General features: G+C 39.5%; 2 protein-coding genes across 2 annotated transcripts; both read right to left on the bottom strand.

Annotated features, from left to right (window-relative positions):
* Positions 1 to 4,619: 4,619 nt before the first annotated feature.
* Positions 4,620 to 8,084, bottom strand: LOC311001264 (low affinity immunoglobulin gamma Fc region receptor III-A-like). Its single transcript, XM_083992305.1, has 10 exons — positions 7,976 to 8,084; positions 7,752 to 7,796; positions 7,447 to 7,668; positions 7,114 to 7,359; positions 6,887 to 6,997; positions 6,405 to 6,461; positions 6,235 to 6,297; positions 6,080 to 6,139; positions 5,023 to 5,096; positions 4,620 to 4,831 (listed from the first exon to the last, which is right to left on the bottom strand). Exons 1-10 carry the CDS (start codon positions 8,004 to 8,006, stop codon positions 4,823 to 4,825), a joined length of 918 nt encoding a protein of 305 aa, XP_083848431.1. The 5' UTR covers positions 8,007 to 8,084; the 3' UTR covers positions 4,620 to 4,822.
* Positions 8,085 to 13,474: 5,390 nt separating this feature from the next.
* Positions 13,475 to 18,084, bottom strand: LOC311001547 (basement membrane-specific heparan sulfate proteoglycan core protein-like; the record flags this gene model as incomplete). The annotated part of the gene is made up of 9 exons (XM_083992631.1): positions 13,475 to 13,488; positions 15,845 to 15,910; positions 16,126 to 16,185; positions 16,312 to 16,407; positions 16,584 to 16,715; positions 16,913 to 17,161; positions 17,260 to 17,523; positions 17,827 to 17,886; positions 18,054 to 18,084. The coding sequence occupies 9 exons, from the start codon at positions 18,082 to 18,084 to the stop codon at positions 13,475 to 13,477; spliced, it is 972 nt and encodes a 323-aa protein (XP_083848757.1).
* Positions 18,085 to 21,852: the final 3,768 nt, after the last annotated feature.

Below are 21,852 nucleotides of genomic sequence, written 5' to 3'. Positions count from 1 at the left end.
GTGTCAGAATCTACAGTAGCAATGTGAAGTGCTGGAATTTCTTTGATCAATCCAGTTTCCCTGCAAACAGCGTGACTCCCTCGAATGTTGGCTCATCCTAACTCCCTGCCCATATCTCATAGTCAAATGATCTGGAATAACCAGTCATGATGCAAGATCACAAAATAACCCATAATGACACGACATCATCACATGAACAAAGAATGTGTCTCATCTTATTTTGGGGAATTTTCTCAAAAATGAACAACAAAAGAGGAAATAATGTTACTAGTGTTAAGTTTTTGACATTTCCTAACCACGGTTAGCATGCCAACATGGTAAATCAGTTTGCCAGACAGAGGTGTGGCTCCTCCTGAGTTTCACTTTGACAACTGATTAAAGTTGAATTAGCTTTAATGAGTTTGTTTTTCTTTTAGTCTGCCAACTTTGGTTGAAGGCCCAGTCACAACGGCATTTACAATGGTGAAGTCAATTTGTTAAAAGGTTGAGATAAAACAGGATCTACTGGTCTGGTCAGAACCAGAACAGAACCAGCAGGACCTTGACGGAACAATGAGGTATTTGTCTAATGGTGGTTCCTAACTTGAGGGCTGAGGCCCACTGGTGGGCTGTTAAGGTATTGCAAGTGCAATACAACTGGTGAAAATATGTACGTAAATAAATCAATAACATAAATGACGTTCTAGAAATATTAAAAAATGAAATGCTCCTTAAAACATGAAATGTAATCATTATTTTTCAATTAATAACTGTCTATCAATGATATAAGGCAGACATTGACTTGTTTGCACTTGTTGCATCTAACATTCATGGCAAAAGAAAAAAAAAAAAAAAAGGTTGATACATAATTAGCAACAGATGAGTTGGAAAAGTTTGAAAACTCTAAGTCTAAATTCTAAATTACACCTTAACATACTGTAATAACATGTATAAAGACCTCTCCTTTATGAGCTGCTCTGTGATGCTCACAAGACAATGCTAAACCACAAACCCAGCCTGCTACAGAATGAAAGTGATACAACAGTGTTGAGCTAGCAGCTGACCACAGAGAAGTAGCCATTTTCCTGTGAACACACACACATTCACAAAGTGGATGAAAACAGAGCCGTTAAACTGTGAGACCAGAAGAAAATGAAAAAATAACAACAGATACCGAGCTCAGATGACGCACTACGTTAATGTTAAGACGCCTTGTATTACAATCATGTGAGTCAAAATCAGTGGGTAAGTAAAGTTTATTCTCCTAATGCACAAACAGAGAGTTGACCTATCTGCACAATGTGTTCCAATGTGCACCATACATATGACATTTGTGGCAAACATGATGAACTCATTCAACTTGACCCCAAGCTCTTTAGCCAACCAAAGGACGATCCTGCTCAGGAGATCAATAATGTTATTAGTTATAGAGGTGACAGATCATTTACATATATACTATGTGTTTCTGTGGAACGATTAAACGCACCGGTGGGAACTTGGGATCCTCATGGCACCCAGTTCAGCGTACCAGCCCGTGTTCTTGTTCCTGTAGGTCTGCACACGACCATCAGCCTCTACTATGGTTACCTTATGAAAACACATGGGTACATACAACGGATTACAAGTGAGTCCAGTCTAGTGGTGTTTGTCATCTAGTTTCTGCCCTCTTTATGTGATCTTCAGGCTAACCCTCTCCCACTGCCCTGTTGGCTTGTACCTTGTGTCCTGCGTCTTGCAGCAGCTTAGCGGCCGTCAGTCCGGCCATGCCAGCTCCAACAACAACAACATGATGAGATGTGCTCATGTGTGGGAGGCCGTGCTTCATCGTCTTCAGCAGATCATTGTAATCTTTGTCCTCTAGACAATCAGTCAGATGTTCCTTCATGCTCACAGCTGCAGAGTGACCATGGTGCACTGTGGGCAGCAGCAGCAGCAGCAGCAACGCGACTGCAACTGGAGGGACAATGAAATGAAAACATGCTGTTTACTGCCACAAGGAACTTGTACCAAAAGACTTTACACTGTCGAACATGCACAAATATTTAGTCTGGACAAACACGCTGTATTTGATCTTGTCTGCATCAATTACAGACACTTAACTGATGCTGTCATGAATAAGGAGAATAATGGAATATGAATAAGATATTCAGTTCCTCCAGTTTCACTCTGTGAGATTTCTGTGAGGTTCAGCAAAAAAGGTTAATAAATAAATTTGACCTCTCCTGATTTCATCACATAGTCATTAAATTTAAACTGTACCAGTGTAAATCTCAGGGTGATAAAGCAGAAGTAAAACCCAACTGAGTGGGTGTTAACCGCAGACAGGGAACAGGAAGTGATGACTTTCAATATATACAGTATTAACACCACACATGAGCCACATGAGAGGAATGAAAGGTAAGGTTTCTTACAAGAATGAACAACGAGATGTATCCGTTTCAAAAACAAAAGTTTACTTCAAGAAAAATCAATTTACATCCATCACTCCTTCACTCCGTAGAAAAACTATGTTCTCCCTATCACAGCACTCACGTCCAACTCAGGCTGTGGGTGGCGTAATCTCCCTCAAATTCTACACTATAGATATACAACACATATATATAATACAAACTATGAAATAATGAAATTCAATCTAAATCTCACCCTATTTCTACATCTATAAATTATGGCTCCTACGAACACTGTCAGATTTCACTGATCAGACTGATGTGCGACCTCACAGCTGCTCCAGCTCTAACTCACTCAAAACATTCACATGATTCCAAATTTAAGGTAAAGATAAATATATAAACATCAAATTGTAAAATACCTACAGAATTTGTGGTTCACCTCCATCTGCTCCAACAGTATGTGTGACCCAAACCGTCGCTGTTTGGTGTCATGAGGAGGAAGAGAAAAAATACATCAGAGCTCATGTTTCAATCCTAGAAAGTCCTGACTTCTCTCTCAACGTGTGTTACTAAGGTTCACAGACACATTTACACTCGATGCCATTTACTGATATTATTAAAACAAACACAGAATGGATTCAACAACGCACACGCTCATTTAGGGAAAACATTTAAAAAATAAAGATATTTACACATGTCTGTGTTTCCAACCATGGTAAATCATTGTTGATGAGGAATCATTAACATTAACATGTGATCAGACAGTCTCTTCATATATATATATATAATCATTAATAATGACATGTTTATTATTCACTGTAATTTGTGGAACTTAAGGAAGTTAGTAGCCCTCAGTTTCAACAAGGTTGGTGACCCCTGCTGTCAATTCATTCTGTTTTTTTTTTTTGTCTTAATAAATGTGTATCTATTAATGACTGAAATAAAGCATCTTACCTTTTCAGAAGCTTCAGTGTCAGAATCTACAGTAACAATGTGAAGTGCTGGAATTTCTTTGATCAATCCAGTTTCCCTGCAAACAGCGTGACTCCCTCACTTGATCTGGTATTTGAATGTTGGCTCATCCTAATCTACCACTTTGCCCACATCTCATAGTCAAATGATCTGGAATAACCAGTCATGATGCAAGATCACTAAATAACACATAATGACACGACATCATCACATGAACAAAGAATGTGTCTCATCTTATTTTGGGGAATTTTGCCAAAAATGAACAACAAAAGAGGAAATAATGTTACTAGTGTTAAGTTTTTGACATTTCCTAACCACGGTTAGCATGCCAACATGGTAAATCAGTTTGCCAGACAGAGGTGTGGCTCCTCCTGAGTTTCACTTTGACAACTGATTAAAGTTGAATTAGCTTTAATGAGTTTGTTTTTCTTTTAGTCTGCCAACTTTGGTTGAAGGCCCAGTCACAACGGCATTTACAATGGTGAAGTCAATTTGTTAAAAGGTTGAGATAAAACAGGATCTACTGGTCTGGTCAGAACCAGAACAGAACCAGCAGGACCTTGACGGAACAATGAGGTATTTGTCTAACGGTGGTTCCTAACTTGAGGGCTGAGGCCCGCTGGTGGGCTGTGAAGGTATTGCAAGTGCAATACAACTGGTGAAAATATGTACTTGTAAATAAATCAATAACATAAATGACTTTCTAGAAATATTCAAAAATGAAATGCTCCTTAAAACATGAAATGCAATCATTATTTTTCAATTAATAACTATCAATTATATAAGGCAGACATAGACTTTTTTGCACTTGTTGCATCTAACATTCATGGCAAAAAAAAAAAAAAAAGGTGAATACATAATTTGCAACAGATGAGTTGGAAAAGTTTGAAAACTCTAAGTCTAAATTCTAAATTACACCTTAACATACTGTAATAACATTTATAAAGACCTCTCCTTTATGAGCTGCTCTGTGATGCTCACAAGACAATGCTAAACCACAAACCCAACCTGCTACAGAATGAAAGTGATACAACAGTGTTGAGCTAGCAGCTGACCACAGAGAAGTAGCCGTTTTCCTGTGAACACACACATATACTCACAAAGTAGATGAAAACAGAGCAGTTAAACTGTGAGACCAGAAGAAAATGAAAAAAATAACAATAGACACCGAGCTCAGATGACGCACTACGTTAATGTTAAGACGCCTTGTATTACAATCATGTGAGTCAAAATCAGTGGGTAAATAAAGTTTATTTTCCTAATGCACAAACAGAGAGTTGACCTATCTGCACAATGTGTTCCAATGTGCACTATACATATGACATTTGTGGCCATAAATAAATTCACACAGGGCTGAAACAGCTTGTTAAATCACAACAGAAAATATTAAATGTGTTTGTTTCCTTGTATGCACTCATATCACTGTGTTGCTAATTTTGGTTCGTTAAAAGTGAAACTGTGAACTCCTTCAGTCGTATCACTCAAGAGACCTGTAAGACACATGGGATATAAAATACATGTTCAATACAAATCAAGTGTTACACTGTAAATGTAAATCCTTCAAACCTCTCAATCATGCAACTATCCTAAATTATCCAATTATGTATTAGTAATCTTTCTGATCACTATCCTCACATACTGTATGTTAGGTCATTGAAGGCAGGATTGACCTCAGTCTTACCTTTGTAATTGTAGAGTACAAGAAATGTTCTTCTACACCAGTGTTGGTACTTTCTGATGGAACTGATGAGACTTCTGTTTTAGAAACAAGAACAAACAAAAACATGACATTATGCCATGTGTTGCCAAAATGTTCACTTACAAGAATTTCACTTTGATGACTGATACCGTCAAATGTTGTGAGTCAAATGTAACAATGTGAATCAATGCTTGGCCACTTTTTGCTCAGAAATGTATAAAATTTCACTTAAAACCTCAGCTTCTTTGTTTGCTTACATTAGCCTAGGTTTATGTATAGGTTTGGATACACAGAATAAACAGTTAGCAAAAAGACATTGTCATATTATTCTGGTGAGGAATAAGTGTATCTCCCCATATTTTCTCACATTAGTTGGACTAAATTTAATTTTATTCACTAATATGCAGATGACACCTAAACCTATATTTGCAAATTACATTGATCAAATCAAATTGTATTTTCATGGCACTTTCATACATAAAAGCAACACAAAGTGACTCACAGAGGCTAAAAACAACAAAGAAAAAAAACCAACCCTCCCACCCTCACATATACCCACACACACAAACACTAGCTGTAATTAGAAACACTGTTGAGACACTGTGTGTGACACTTCACCTATTCAGTGACCAAATATAACTCACCTATCTGACCATAATTATCTATGTAAGCTTGAATGATAGTGATAAGAATAATACAGAAACTAAGTTGCTATAACAGGAACTCTTCACCTCCTCTTTAGCATCAGGTCTGAACCTTGTTTTCTCATCTTTTTTTTCCTGTAGTTTTGAGGCCAGGAAGCTAAAACTACCACCATGACTTCCACATTCATCATCAGCAGCTGCATGTCTGACACAAAGCCTCACTCTGTAGACATCACATGTGGTTGTAATACAATGGTAGGATCTTAGTGGCATCATTAATGTTCCCATAAATGGGAATTATACATTAATAGAATATACCGTATGTGTTACTCACATTTTCTAATCTGTACTTGAAATTAAATACATAAGAAAGAAGCATGTAACAGTTTAAGTACCTGTCCTCTTCTTCATTGTTACAACACTATATAATTGTTCTGCATCTGCAGCACCGGTCCCTGCAGAGACAAACAAAATACAGAGCATACTGTCGACAAACAGGTAAAGGCCAATATTTAAGAGAGAGAAGCATGTGAGCAGTTCAGTAAAGTACCTGTCCTCCCTTGGTTCATTGTTACAACACTATATAATTGTTCTGCATCTGCAGCACCGGTCCCTGCAGAGACCAAAAAGAAAAAAAACAGATGGGTATAGGCAAATAATTAAAGGGACGGATGACAAACACCTTGTTAACATCTGTGCCTTATGGTTTGGTGTTCTTACCTGTTTGATCCTCAGCTGAACTTGATCCAGGCCACAATGTGGACAGGAAGAACATTGCTGCAGAACAAGGGAAGAACAATTACAGCTTCAATAGACAACTAGGGCAGGATTACATTTTTGTGACGGCAAAAAGTATTCAAGATCAAAGGTTGATAAATTAACTTTGGAGGTAGTAAACAGCTGATTCATCTCACGTGAGTAGCAGCATAGAAACGGCAACGAGCACCTTCAAAAATAAAACTGTGGGGCAACGCGTAGCACAGTGGGTAAGCGGCCGCCCCATGTAGAGGCGACAGTCCTCATCGCAGGCGGCCCCGATTTGAATCCCGCGTCGGGCAGCCCTTTCCTGCATTCCCCCTCTTTCCTGTCTACCTCTACTGTGCACTATCAAATAAAGGCAAAAAGCCAAAAAATATATACTAAAAAATAAATAAATAAATAAAACTGTAAGTGAAGTAAAACCTTCGCTATAAAGTCGTTACCTCTGTCCCAGTCATCTTTGCGATAGTGGCGCACACCCACCACCAACAGCAGAACGGCCAAGATAAATATGATCACAATCCACCCTTTGGAATTGGAGGAGGAACCTTTGACTGAGATGACAAAGCAAACTGCTTGTGACTTAAACAAACTCCATAAAACTTAAAATTCTGCATGCCGGTCATCGGTTGACAAACAGACTCAGTGATTTAAAGTTGCTGTATCTCACCTCTGACTGTCAGACGGCTCTCTGCTGACTCTGCAGCTCCAGAGATGTTACACTTGTAGAGTCCTTGATTAGACATGGAAACATTGTGGAGGATCATCTCTCCTGTGGGGCTGTTTCCCATCAAGGCTCCGTCCTTGAAGAAAGCAGCCATGAGGACGGAGGGGCTTGTCTTGTGTGTGCAGCGCAGAGTCACATCGTCTCCGACCGTCACAGGAAGTGCAGGACTCTCCAGGATCACAGAACCAGCTGAGAAACATGTGTTCGATGTTTACATTCAGGTTAAATTTACAATGAGTCACTATCAACATATTTTTTGTCTTGATGTAAACGTACCAGTGACGGTGATGTTTATACTGTTGAGTTTTTTCCCAGCTTCATCTTCACACCAGTACTCCCCACTATCACTTGTATATGTATTTTTAATCTCACATGATGATTCAATGATCTTACCGCTGGTCAAATGTTTGACTTTACAATTAGAGCGCCCATTGCAGTAAAAAGTTACAGGGTCGTACTGAAAGAACTGCAGTCTGTTTGGAGCGACACGGAGAGAAGCTGCATCAAAGGAAAAGAAAAAGAGTTAAAACAGCAACTGGTGAAACTGCATCCTTTAAAACTGTGAATAATGGTGTACTTACCAACTTTCTGATCATGTTCACAGAGCAGGATCAGAGCAGTCATGACTGAGGAGACAATAGAAAAGAGTTTGACATTGTACAGAGGTGTTTGTAGTGTCTGTATAATCTAGAAACATCAGAACTGTTGCAGAGAGGACAATGTTCAGACTTTTAAAACAGCCTCATTAACGTCAAATGACCTTTGCATGAGTGTGAGAGGAAGCAGAGAATGTGTTAGTACTCACTCAGTCGTAAGCAGAGAGCTTTGTCCTCCATGTTGTCTTGCCCTCGTCAGTCTGAGAAGCAGCATCTTCCTGTGTGGTTTATATCTAGGCTACTGGTCATACAGCCCTGCGTTTGTATTTTAGATTGAAAACGGTTCAAAGCTGAAGACAGAGCCTCAGTGGCTGACTTACACGTCGGGGTGGAGCCATAGAACAAAGGCAGAACAGAACCTCAGGTTAAAAATGTAGACGAAGACGGAAACTGAAATGCTGAGAGCTGACAGCGGTTCAAAGCCGAAGACAGAGCCTCAGTGGCTGAATGACATGTCGGGGTGGAGCCATAGAACAAAGGCAGAAGAGAACCTCAGGTTAAAAATGTAGATGAGGATGGAAACTGAAATGCTGAGAGCCACTGAGACTATAGCCATTTTAGCAGCTCTGTCAGACTGTTTACTGTGCGGGCAAGCTAACATTTCCCTCTTAGCTCTACATGTCCAGCTGAAGCTAACAAACAATTGGACCATCCAATGGTTATTGTAGAGGGGGAAAAAAAATCAAATCAATCTCATCTTATAGGAACAGTTAATCAAAGTCAGTAAGATTCAGTACTCGGAAGTGTGGAAAACTAATGACACAAAACAACACACAATTTTACCAATATGCACAAAATCAACAAAGGTGACACAGAGCTACAGCTAACAACAGCCTCAGTTTATGTTTAAAAAAAACAAAACAACAAAAAACAAACTAACAATATGTTCAACATCAGTTTTTTATGGATTAAGTGGAATGCTGCCAAAAATGAAAGCAAGGCCCTGCCTGACCTTGTTAGAAATGCTAATGGTTAACATTAGCCTTTTGATAATGTGATTTTTTGGGAGTGTACCTATGTTCCCAGGGTCTTATGTTCCGCGATTGGGGAATATAGGACTATAATATAGGCTCTTTTTGAAAAAAGGTCCTATGTTCCCCGTTTTTCCCAAAAAGGGTCCTATGTTCCCTGGTTGCAATACACTGGGGAACATAGGACCTTTTTTCAAAAAAAGCGTCCTATGTTCCCTGCTGTTGCTGGCCGATGGACTCTCTCTACTTATCTGGACTCTCTCTATCTATCTGGCCTGTCTAGCCTCTACCTGGTCTTTTTTACTAAACTTAAACCATCACTAAGGAACTTTCCAACCTTCATATAATATTTTCATAACTTTTGTGATGGTACATCGAGCTTTGAGGAGCATGGTGGGAAACCGGCTCTCACTTAAGTTTCACTTTCACTTTCGCGAGTCATGACGAGGAGGGAGCATCAATGCGGCACCTTTCAGTCGGATTGTGCATGTGTGTTTACTGAGAAATGATCCGCTGGTAACAGAAATTTAGTTTGGACGTCTTCTGTTAATTTCCATGCACCGGAAGATCAGGATGTTTACGGTGCTACGTGCTAGTGCTTATGGGAAACGGAGTCTTCCTTCAGGCAAAACACTACCGCTTTGGGCCACTGGCGCCGCCAAACTCAACCAAAACTGAAAGTTCTTTAGTACTGCTTTAACCAACTCCTTTCTTCATTGCCTAGACCCAACCAATGGGACAAATACACTTCTCACTCAAAGTCACAACTCAACTTCTCACTCAAAAATAGGCAAAAATATGCCAAGTCACTCATTACTCCACTTCCAGGTATGGGACCAAAAGTTGCATGTTCCCCGGGTCCTTTTGAGGAAAAGCGGGGAACATAGAACCCTTTTTCTAAAAAAGGGTTGTCCAGTTGAAGCTAACAAACAATTGGACCATCCAATGGTCCAATTGTTACATCATCATTGTTACATCGGTCCAAAAGTTACATCATCATTAATGTAGCCAGCCATTAGGCAAATTGTGAAGACAGTAGACATTAGTGGCATTAGATCTCAAGTGCTGTTGCTGAGTTAGCACAGGCTAACTGCTACCTCGGGAAATCCTGCAAAAATCCTACAAAATTGTTGCTAAAAGTTGTTACAGTATTTTCCATTTAAAGAACTATGCTAGTCTGATCAGTTTTCTGCCGTTTAGCTAACCCATGCGCATTTTCTTACGAAGCAGGCCAAAATCAATACGGTGGTAGATAACGTTATATAACATAGTGTTACGACCTGTATATCTATGTAATCTTATTTGTCATAAACAAAAGATTACGGGTTACGGAGTGCGTTTGTGTTACAGTGTGCAGAGACGAGAGCTGGGACACTGGGGCGGTGACCTCGTTCTACACTGATGTTGCCAGGTTGGTTTTCAGCCATGAGACGCCAGGTGAAGGCAGAGAGCCTTTGTTGTCACTCATAACACAACACAAGTCATGTAGTTAACTATTACAATTCCTCCGGAGCTTTTTAATTAAGGTAAAAATGTAGCATAGCCACGGGAAAAATCTTGCTTAGTTTCTCTTTAACAGATTAAAACTTACCTCCTCCTTCACACTGGTGAGGTGAACATCTGACAGATGGTTAAGTTGAATATTCAGCAGACTCGGCATGCTCAACTCCACGTATAAGAAAAATAAACCGGGTGCCAGTCCACAAAATTGGATAAGTTTAACACTTTTTAATTCATGAAACTTGCTGCTGTGCAGTTTCATGAATTCAAAAGTGTTAAACTTATAGTGAGTGCTGTCAAGGACTTTTTTTGTACTAAGTTGAATATTACTGTACGTAAGTAGTTTTTCAAGAGGAGGTCTTCTCGGTGCCCCTTCTTTGTCCAAAATCTTGATTTAAATGTGAATTTCAGGTTTCAGCCATGATTGTTTTTGTTGTTTTTGTTGTTGTTTGTAGCGGGGGTGCTGGCACCTTGATGCCACACAGGAAATGCCTCAAGCTAAGCATGGTGCATTTCACACACTGTGCATTTTGAACTGCAAACACGGTTTCACTGCACAAAGTCTGTGAAATATCACTAAATATATAAACAAAATTATTGACCTCATGCTATTATAAAGACTCTGTACTCACGCAGTCTGAAGAAGAGGAGCTGTGACCTTCGGGGTGGTTGCATGGTGTTTGTGTGAACTCCAGGCTGAGGGGCAAACTAGGTCGACGGAGGTGCTCACACTTCCTGTGTGGTTTATTTCTGCTGTTCATGGTCTGAGACATCATGTGGGAACCATGAATGTTTTGTGCCAGTCTGTCATGTACACCAGGGGTCTTCAACGTTTTTTAGACCAGGGACCTCCAAACTGACGGAGACATGGAGCAGGGACCCCGACTATATTAAAAAACTGTATTGTATTGTATGTATTGTGCATTCAATACTAAGCTTTTGAAATAACACAGGTTGTTATATTCATGTTTTTTCTAAACGTGTACAATGTACAGTAGGTAGCCGTCCCTCTGCCATTTATAAACAGACCTTGTTCACTGATACCAAAGCCAATATCAACAATGTCTGTCAACTACATGATAATCATGCATACAAGCTATTCAAAATGACATTCTTACATGTGGAAACTAAAATATAAGTAAACAAAAATTCCACAACGCCACTCAGGCTGCAGCTGCGGCACAATTCATCCTATTTACCGTTTTTCTACCACTTCAGTGAGTTTAGAAACATTGTTTTAAGGTTGAAAAACATCATAGTGCAGCCTTAATTGCACGTTGATGTTTAATTATTTCTCTCCATTCTGCTCTAACAGAGTTACTTTTTGTTGAGTTCCTCTTGTTGAAGCTGCATAGGTGATAAAACTCGCCATAAACCATAAAAACCTTAAAACCATCTGAAACATTGCATCACAACCATCTCAATAAATAATCATTCAGAATAGTATTAATATTACTGGAGAGTTTTAAATGTTGTTTGGCCACCAAGTGGCAGTGTTGTGCTTGAAATGTTACTTTGTTAATGTCACAGTTTGATGTGTTTGTTGTTTTGAACTCTGTCTTTTGTCAAGGAAAATGTTACATGATCATTGCGTAGCATTTTATTTACATGATAATAATTGATTTTCATGTCTGGCATTATCCTGAGGCACACTCAGTGACACAACATGGGCAACATCTTGAGTTGGCAGTATGATTCAATTCTGAGAGAGAGTGGCTGTAAGTCACTCACCCATCATTGTACTCTGTATGCTAAAGTAGGCTGGCTGTCTTTGTCTGCACTAGAGCACTGGAAGAGAGAGTAACGACACCACCATTGACTCCCGTGGTAAGGGTTTTGCGCCCCGAGTGGCAGGATATGGGTATTGCAAAAGCGCCCAGAAAACTCATTCACTCCAATGTATGTGTGTTGCCCACTTGCTTGTAAATGGATGAAAACGGCCGTGTTTTTGTTTTTAGGTGTCTTGGTCAAATCAAATTATACTCATAATTTGTTTATTACAAAATGTAGATTGAAACATTAATGTAGACAACTTCTTTTTTTTTTTTACTCGCCTATTAATATTTATCTGTAAAGGATCCACGATGATGCTATTAACGTGGGTGATCTATAAATGTCCTTAAATTATTGAAAATACCACACTTGCTCATTCACCAACAATGCAGAGATGTCAGTTCTTGGGAGCTTTTGCAATACCCATATTCCTCCAACAGGAGGCGCTTCCATTGGACCAATGCTGTCGTTACTCTCTTTTCCAGTGCTCTAGTCTGCACGTAGGCTTCTACACTGGTACACCTTTATCTATAAAGCAATTATTGGACTACCCTCATACCTCTGCACCTACCTCACTCTCAGATCAAACACATCATACAGATTGCGCTCTCTGGACTTTCTATCTGCCTCTGTCCCCAGAACCTGTACTGAGTTTGGGAAGAGGGTATTAATGTACTCTGCTCCCTCTGGCTGGAACAATCTCCAAAAACCACTAAAACTACAGGCATTCATCACCCTTTCCAATTTTAAAACCAGACTCAACGGCTTTTTAATGGAAAATCATGGAGTGTGTAAATGTTTTACTGTTTAGTATTTTGTCATCACTGGATTAGCGTTCTTTTAGTGTGTATTGTTGTGCATTGTTCTGTTCTATATTGTTTGATTTAACACAATCTCTCTTCCCTCAGGATCCCCTGGTACAGCCTTCCCTTCTACCACACCGTCCTCTCTTCCTCCTTCTCTTCCCCCCCATATCCCCGCCGGACTGTAGAACATCGGGCTCTGGAAGTCTGCTTTCTTGGCCAGGCCATGCTTGTAAAAGAGATTTTTTTTATCTCAAGCAATCTGCCTGGTAAAATAAAGGTAAAATAAATAAATAAAATGATCCATGTTTGTTGATAAATTTAAAGCTTCTTATCCCATTAACTGCACACACTTCATTACAAATAAGTCTTTATTCATCATAAATGTATAAAACCTCCAATATTAATACATGTTAACCATACTTCTAATAAACACAGAAATGCAATTGAATGGATCAAAACTACAGTAGCCTATAACAGATGATAATATCACTGAGTGTCTGAGTCCATTAAACACTGTGTGTGGTCTTTATCCACCTCTGTACATGTAACAGAAGTTGAAGCAGTTCCTGGTTCCTCCTTCAGTAAGATGTCTCGGCCCTCAGTGACTGGAACCTGCAAGAGACACACGACAAGAGCTGTCAAGATGTTTGCATTTGAAGTAAAAAAAAATAAACAGTATGTACATATACATAAAAAAAACCTGTAATTTTTCCACTAGAGATGAGTATTAACCCCAGATGTGACTAATCAAGTGTTTAATAGAAGTGATTTTCCTCTGTACCTGTGGACCAATGTGCTTTTGCTGAGCAGCTGGACAGTCCTGGCTCTGTTTTGGAGACAAATCTCACAATTGTGAATTTTTCATGTAACTAAGGCTAAAATTTATGACTGTATTTATAATAAAAAAAAAAAAGAATGTACTTGTGTGTGTGTTTTCTTAATTTATTGTTCCCAATTAAAGTCCAACTGGTCTTTGAAACTATCCTCCATACTACGAGAGCAGATTTTTTTGTGCATTAGGTGTATTAGGGCCAGCCAAAAAAAAAAATCTGGCAAAAAGAAAAAAATCCATTGGGGAAAAAAAACTGGCAAAAAAAAGGGCCAGGTATAAAAATAAATTAATTGAGAAAATATCAAAGCACTGTAGTCTGTGGCCATGGCTGCCTCTACAGATGCCTTGACTAAGCTGTACTTCAGAATCGGCCTCAGTAATAAGGAGGTTCTCTCTCAGGCTCATAAACACAATGTGGTCATAAGTATAAGGACATTGAAGAGACTGTGTCGGAAACTTGGTTTGTTTAGGAGGATAAACCACACAAACTTGGAGGAGGTGCTCATATTCGTACTAAATGAAATAGCTGTCGGGGGTTGGGGGGTTGGGGGGGTGGGGGAGTAGGACTATGTTGTATCACAAGATACAATAATACAATTAATGAAGTTGATTTACAGTTGCATCACTTCAGAAAATCACCTTCACACTGTAAAGACGTTCACACTCCGGCTGCTGTCACTGAGCCGTCAGTCGCTGTACTAAGTTAGTTATGGTGCTGTGGTCAAGCCTTTTTATACCAGATTTTTTTTTTATCAGATGGATTTAAAAATGGATTTTTTTTTTGCCAAATTTTCTTTTTTTTTCCCACTGGATTTTTTCAAATTTTTTTTTGCCAAATTTATTTTTTGCTGTTTTTTTTTTTTTTTTTTTTTTGGCTGGCCCTAATACTTCTTCGTAGGAATCAGCCAAGAAAATACTGACTGACTAAAAAGGTCCTTTGGTCTAATCTGATAGAGACAATTAATCAAGACATTAATACATTTAATAACTGTCTGGTTGCCTCCTGCTGTCCACAGGGCTCAGTTATCGACCCTTTACTTTTTCCTATTTAAGACAAATCCAGTCAAAAATTATTTTAATTTAAAACCTTTTTTTAGACCACATTTATTTTTTATTTTACTTGAAAAGGTATCTGCACTTTTGACTGCTCATGTTCCCTGAGTTTCCTGAGACTCACTGTGGTTATTAGTTTTTATGCAGATGATAATCTAATTAACACTTAACTTTTTCTAAACTCATCGACTTCATAGTTTCATAGTTTTGTACTAGAGTTGATATTTAATTCATTCTCAAATTTACATCGTATCACAATGTAACATAATGAATAACACACTTTTTTTGCACACACAAATGTGTTAAATGAGCTGCAGACAGCTCAACACAAGCTGCCCTATAAGGTGCATGCTATATCAACATAGACCGCTGTGGTTTTGTTACCGCTCACACCTGGGTGCATCTTTAAGTGAATTTATCTGTGAGAAAACAAGTGTTGAAACTTCAGCACATGATCTATTAATAAATCTGGTGCACCTGCTCACTTTCTGCACAACTAATGACGCCAGTAGATGTCTAACACTACTGTGTGTCTGGATAAAAATAAATGTGATCAATAGTTTCATGGTGGACGCTTGACTCACAGCTCGACTGTGGGAACCATCTACTTGTTTCCACCTGTAGGTTTCTCGTGTGGTTTTTGTCTCGGACGCTAAAGAAGAAGCTCAAATTAGCGTTACCGTATTTGTAGCTTCTGAAACTAACACAGTGTAATGCTGTTACAAGAACGAAGCACACGCATTGAGTTCTTCATTCAGTCATTTTCTGTTTGTGACACCAAAGCAACAACAGTTCACAAGCACCAGAGGAAGGTCAGCTTTAACACTGGGTGATTGACAGTTTTCATTTGTTACCTTACCAGATTACCAAACCATCCCAACCCATACTTGGACCACAAGCTTGTTTTCTTTCTAGCCTAGTATAGACCCGGTTCCATGCCCAAATCTGGCCCCCTACACAACATGATCATAAGATGCTCCCTCCACGTCTGGAGCAGCTCTCAAAAAAACCTTTTAACAACCTTACTCCCCAAAAAATCTTTTTCTTTCCTCATGTAGTGTTTCTCAGTATCAAATAAATTACCTGTTGTGTCGGTGGGTCTTTTAATAACAGAATATGTCGCCTCAGTTCGTTGAACTCCTCTGGGTCCTGCAGACAAGGAAACAAAAGAAAAACACATTTTACAGAAGTATCAGGTTGACAAACTAAAGAGAGAGTGAGTCACCTACAGTCTGAGACAGACATCACTGGATGTTAAGATACTGGTGCACAGTGTGCAGCACAGACGTGTGGGTTCTATGTAACAATCAGTAAAATTGTACCATTGTTAAGCATAACATAACATTCACATAAACCACCCTTACTCTTCACAAAGCCTGTAATGACAGCATATGTTGCCTGACTTTCCACAGCGACACCACACCCTGCAGACAACGACACATAAAGCTTCATGTTAAATGACAGTGGAGATTATCTGAGATGCAACGATAAAGTAAAGTTTCAGTTTGTGGTGTCAAAACAACAACAACAAAAGAGTCAGGTCTGCAAACCTGAAGACACGGTCGTGTTGACGGGAGGAGGCTGATGATGCTCAGCTGCTCCTGAAGGAGAGCAGGGCCGGGGGGAGGAAGGAGAGACCGGGGCACCTGGGGCAAAAGTAAACACCAAAATCAAAATGTGTCAAAACCAAATAGAGACGGCCATCAGGAACATGAACATCACACACGTGGCACCAAACTGATTTTATAACAATTACCACATTCTCCAATGATAAGCTAACATTTCGCATTTAGTTATTAACATTAGCATTTAGTTACAGTACCTCTGATGGTTGTTTTATTGCTCTGATGTTGTTGGACGGCCAGAAACAGCATCAGAACAATCAGCACAACACTGACAGCAGCAATGAGCAGCAGATACAGCGGGGGGAAGGGCGGAGGGTCTTGATGAGTTGCTGGAAAGATTAGAGTATGATCACATAATCCATGGAAAAGACATGTCTTTTGACTTTAGATGTTTGTGTTAAAGCTCCATACAGTATAAAGGTCGAATTTGACCCGAGCACCAGAGGGTTAAATACAGGTTGGTGTTTGCTTTAAATTTGCAATGAAAAAAAACAAAAACATTATTTGAAACACCAGTGTGTCTCACCTGTGACCGTCAGCCAGCTCTGCTCCGACTCCCCGCCACCAGGGATGCTGCACTTGTAGCGTCCTTGATTGGACCTGGAGACGTGGTGAATGGTCAAGCTTCCTGTTGGACTGTCCTTCAACGGGATATCATTTTTATAGAAACTGGTGGTGACTTTGTCAGAGGAGGACGTCTTCTGTGCACAGCGCAGTGTCACATTATCTCCTTCCATCACAGGAGCTGCAGGACTCTCCAGGATCACAGGACCTCCTAAAATATATATATTAAGAATATACTGTATGTACGTATATTGAAAATATATTTACTTTTGCGAACTTTGTGGTCTCAGTATTTTCCTGTTTGCATACCAGTGACAATGATGTTGACAGAGCTGCTTTTCTTCACTCCATCTATCTCACACCAGTACTCTCCACTGTCCAATGTATAGGCATTTACAATCGTACAGGGTCCTGTTGCCAACTCCCAGCTACGAGCACATGGTTTAACACCACCTTTGACTTTCCTTAACATTTTCCATCCAGTCAGTCCATCCAGTCCCTCACAGCTCACATTAAAACCGTCACGTTCAAAGTGCTGCTGTTTGTCTGGAACGACCTGAGGAAAGGATTCATCTGACCAAACAGGAACATAGTAGAGTAAGAAAAGAAATATATTATATTAATGACTTTTAATGAAAATCATGCCTCATTTTTAATTGTTTGAAAATACAAAAATAAATGCTTCTCTCAATGGCGCCAGGATACAGTATAAAGGAGAGAATATCTATCCTAATATTCTCATGTCAGATCGTCTTCGCTATGCAAACTCAATCAATAATACCGTATATATGAAACGGTTACATACATAAACCTGCCCTCGATTGTTCATTTCTAAGTTTAGCACTTTTACACTTATGTCAGAATAACAAGACTTACCAGCTGTCACAGAAGCACAGAGGTGAAGTTGTGCAGACAGCAGCAACTGCACTTTCACCACTAGAGAGACGAGACAAAGGCAAAACAGAAAGCTGGATGTCATGCTGTCATCAACATGTCTGTGATACTACAACCATTAACAATCATTTACCTCAGTTAGCGCTTGAAAGGATCAAAATGATTTAGTCCCAGAGACATTTAGTCCCAGTAACTGACTCAGTACTCACTCAGTCTGAAGAGCAGAGCGGTGACCTCCATGCTGTCTTGTTTCTGACAGACTGAGCATCAAACTGGCCTAAGATATATTAGGTGACAGCTTCCTCTTCCTGTGTCTCGTCTCTCGTTGCCTGGTGACGGAGGCAGGTCTGAGGTTTCTGAGAGAGAGAGAGAGACAGAGAGAGAGAGAGAGAGAGACAGAGGGAGAGAGAAAACAGCCAGCAGGTGGTGCCAGACGACCTTATTTCAGAGGCAAACGAGCCACTGGACAGCAGGATACGATTGATTCAGATATATCATGTGTGAGTCTAAGAAACTATCATTCTATAATTTCTATCATTAAAAAAAGGGGGTTCCCCAAGGTTCAATACTGGGTCCTCCTATGTTTACTATCTAGTATATCAACATTACGTCCACTTCCAAAATGTAACACCCATCTTTATGCAGATGATACAGTTCTGTATTGTGGTTATAAACCTGCATATTCAGCCACTGAAACCTGTCGCACAATATTTATACAGACACAAAACAAACTTCCCATCAATCACGACGGAAGTACTTGGGTTATGAGAATATTAGGCCACATAAAAAGAGATCTTGTAGCCATTGAGACAAACATTTAGTTTCAAATGTTCAAATGAGTAAAAATGAGCCATGATTTAAATTAAAAGTCATTATGTTTAATAGAGGGATCCTATATAATCATGTATCACTGCTAAACATTTTTACACTTGCTAGTGTAAAAATGTCACTATATATATTTCTTTTCTTGCTCTTTCTTGTGTACTGAATGATTTCCTAGTTTAGGCCATTAGATTGTAACAGAGTCCGATAGGTTAGAAAAAGTTGCATATAATTTGTGTCATTTACATTTTGTGGGATACTGTAAAGTGACTTCATGACAAATGATGCTGTAGAGACTCCAGTTCAGTGTGTACATTTTCAGTTTTGTTTATGTGTGAGTTTGGCTTGATTTCATCATGACACCATGAGCTTCATTGATTTTCTTACAAAGTTATTTGTGTAACTTTGTTGTTGATATGTACATATTACACAGTGATTTACTACATGAGACAAAGACCATCATGAGTCAATTAAACAGTTCTAGTGTTAGTGTTTGACTTTTCATGTGTCTACAAAAGTCTCATTCACACACTGTTATGATTTGATTAGCTTTCTCTCTCTCTCTCTCTCGAGCTTTGAGCTGCTCTCACCACCAGAGGGCGGTGTTTACTCTGATCTGACTCCAACAGGACGCCTCAATAAATCAGGTCAAAGATTAAAATAAAAACTTAAACTCGTTGAATTTACAACAAATATTGAAGCAAAATACGTAAAAGAGGAAACAACCTGCAGCTTGGAAATGACTAAAACATGAACAAACACTGATGTTGCTGAACTGAAACACACTCAGCTCATTTCCCTTTTCAGTTTCTGAGGTCATGTGACCTGGATGATGTTTGGTGGTGATAGACTGAGGTCAAACAGAGGTCACAGGTCAGCTGGTTTGGATTAACAACAATAAATCAATCTCTCTTATCTCTTATAAAAAAAAATCATGGAAGAAAAAACAAAACAATGTGACTTTACAACAAATAAAGCACAACATGTGTAAAAAAACAAACAAAACAAAAACATGCAACTAAGAAACAACTGAAACAGAGACACTTTCTCTGTTGAAGTGAAACTGAAGCACTGGGTCAGTGAAACAACACACACACACAGACACACACACTGAGGTCAAACAAAGGTCACAGAGCTGTTTGAACAGAAACTGATCACATGACCAAACTGTGGCTCTGACCTGAATAAAACTAATTCAGTGTGTAACAAGAGTCTCTCATATAAGATGATCTGTTTCCTCTTTTTCTGACCGAAGTCTCTCTGGACCTCCTCTCGCTCCTTCTTCCCCATTTCCTCTCTCTGGTCCTCTCTCTCCTCCTTCTCTCACCTCCTCTCTCTGCTTCTCTGTCTTTTTCATGTCTTTCTCTGTTTGTTCTCCTTCCCTCTGTCCTTTCCCTGACTGAAGTCCGTCTGAACCTCCTCTCACTTCTTCTTTCTTCCCTTCTCTCTCACCCCCTCTCTCTCCTTTCTCTGCTTCTCTCACCTCCTCTCTCTGCTTCTCTCTCTTTTTCCTGTCTTTCTCTATTTGTTCTCTTTCCTTCTCTAGTTTTCCCTTCCTCTCTGTCATTCTCATCATCATTTCTTCTGTGTCCGTCAGTAGTTGAACTGTATTTGCTAACTGTTTCACTTGATCCGAAATTCTACTCACCAGGTCCTCTACCATTTCAGTGTTTTTCTTTTTCTTCTTCTTCTCTTCCCCCTCTTTCCATCTTCTCATCACTTCCAGTGAGGACTTGATTGTCTCTTTCTGCTCCCCCAGATAGTTCTTCTGGTTCTTCAGCATTGAAATCACGTCTTCCACATCTATCCGTTCTTCCTTACTCCTCTTTTCTTCCTCTTTAAGTTTTTCCATTGCCGTGTCCAGATACTTCATCTTCTCCCTGCTGGTCATTAAAAGCTCCTTGGCTTCATGTTCCTCCATCAGAAATTGGAGCTCTAGGTTTTGGCTTGGTTCAGTTTTATCCTGACACATCTCAGTTTCTGTGGGAAGACAGAGGGATAAATCGTGTGTTTGGATCATTTTGAAATAGATGATAAAACAACTGCAGAAGGAGATAAACTGTCTACGGTCACTTAATCCAGGGTAGGGTCTCAGGGACAGCAGGTCAGACAAAGTTATCCAGACTTGGACTAGTACAAGTCTGGATGTCTGGCAGCCTGTCTGTCACTCTGCTGCTGTCATTTAGCAGACAGTCGCTTGTCGCTTTGTTGTGGTGGGCTACGTGGTCAAGCCTCTGCAGTTTTTTTTTTTTTTTTTTGCCTGGCTTTTTTTTTTTTTTTCTTGTGCCGGATTTTTTTTTTTTTTTGCTTACTTTTTTCCCTTGCCCTGGATTTCGTTTTTTTTTTTTTGGCTGGCCCTAATACTCCTTCATAGTTTTCCCTATGCTATCAATGCATTTTCTTTTTTAAAAATGTAACATGGATGATTGCTCAATTGAAATGGCCGCTGTGTTCATGGTAGATGCCCTGGTTCCGTGTACATATATACAGCTCTATAAAGCTACACATATGTATGAAAAATAAATAAATGTAGTTACTTAATTCTAGAAACAAGTTGTACATACCTTCTGTGCAAAGAGTTGTCTCATGTCGGAGAAATCTACAATATTATCAACTGCAATAAATCACATTTGACCTTGATTACTTTACAGTTCCTGTAAATTCCTTTCAGACTGTATGAACAACGGATCAGTGTTCACAATGCCAGGTCATAACTAGAAACTTGTCTTTGTCCTTTCATTTTCTGTAGGTGTGTAGGTTTATGGTCTGTTTTATTGGATGTGAACTCTGGACGTGTTGTTGCCTCCAATAAAGAGACTATCAGTTGTAATAGTAAGACACAGTGGCGTGCGCTGACTTTCACAGATAGGCAAACAGAGCCGAAGACCCCAACCATACAAGCCACTGGTAAGACATAAATCTGTGGGTGAAACATTAGTAAATGTTTTTTTTTAAATTTATAATAAAAGAAGTTTTAAGGCAGTGACTTGATCAGAGGGTGGCTGTTTGTCCATAGACGGCAGGCGTAGATGGGCGTGGCCTCTGTAAAGCCAAGTGAACTGTTCCACTCCAACCATCTTGGCTCTGCCTGATTCCACACCCCATGTAATCCAGGCCATGTGTGATTTATTGCAATTGATGATACCGTATTTCCTCAAATAGTGGCTGGTATTCAACTAATAGCCG

This window comes from Trachurus trachurus (genome assembly GCF_905171665.1).
Source record: "Trachurus trachurus genome assembly, chromosome: 18".
Classification (NCBI taxonomy): Eukaryota; Metazoa; Chordata; class Actinopteri; order Carangiformes; family Carangidae; genus Trachurus; species Trachurus trachurus.
The sequence above is the reverse complement of the archived record's forward strand: the minus strand, read 5'-3'. Positions and strand labels throughout refer to the sequence as shown.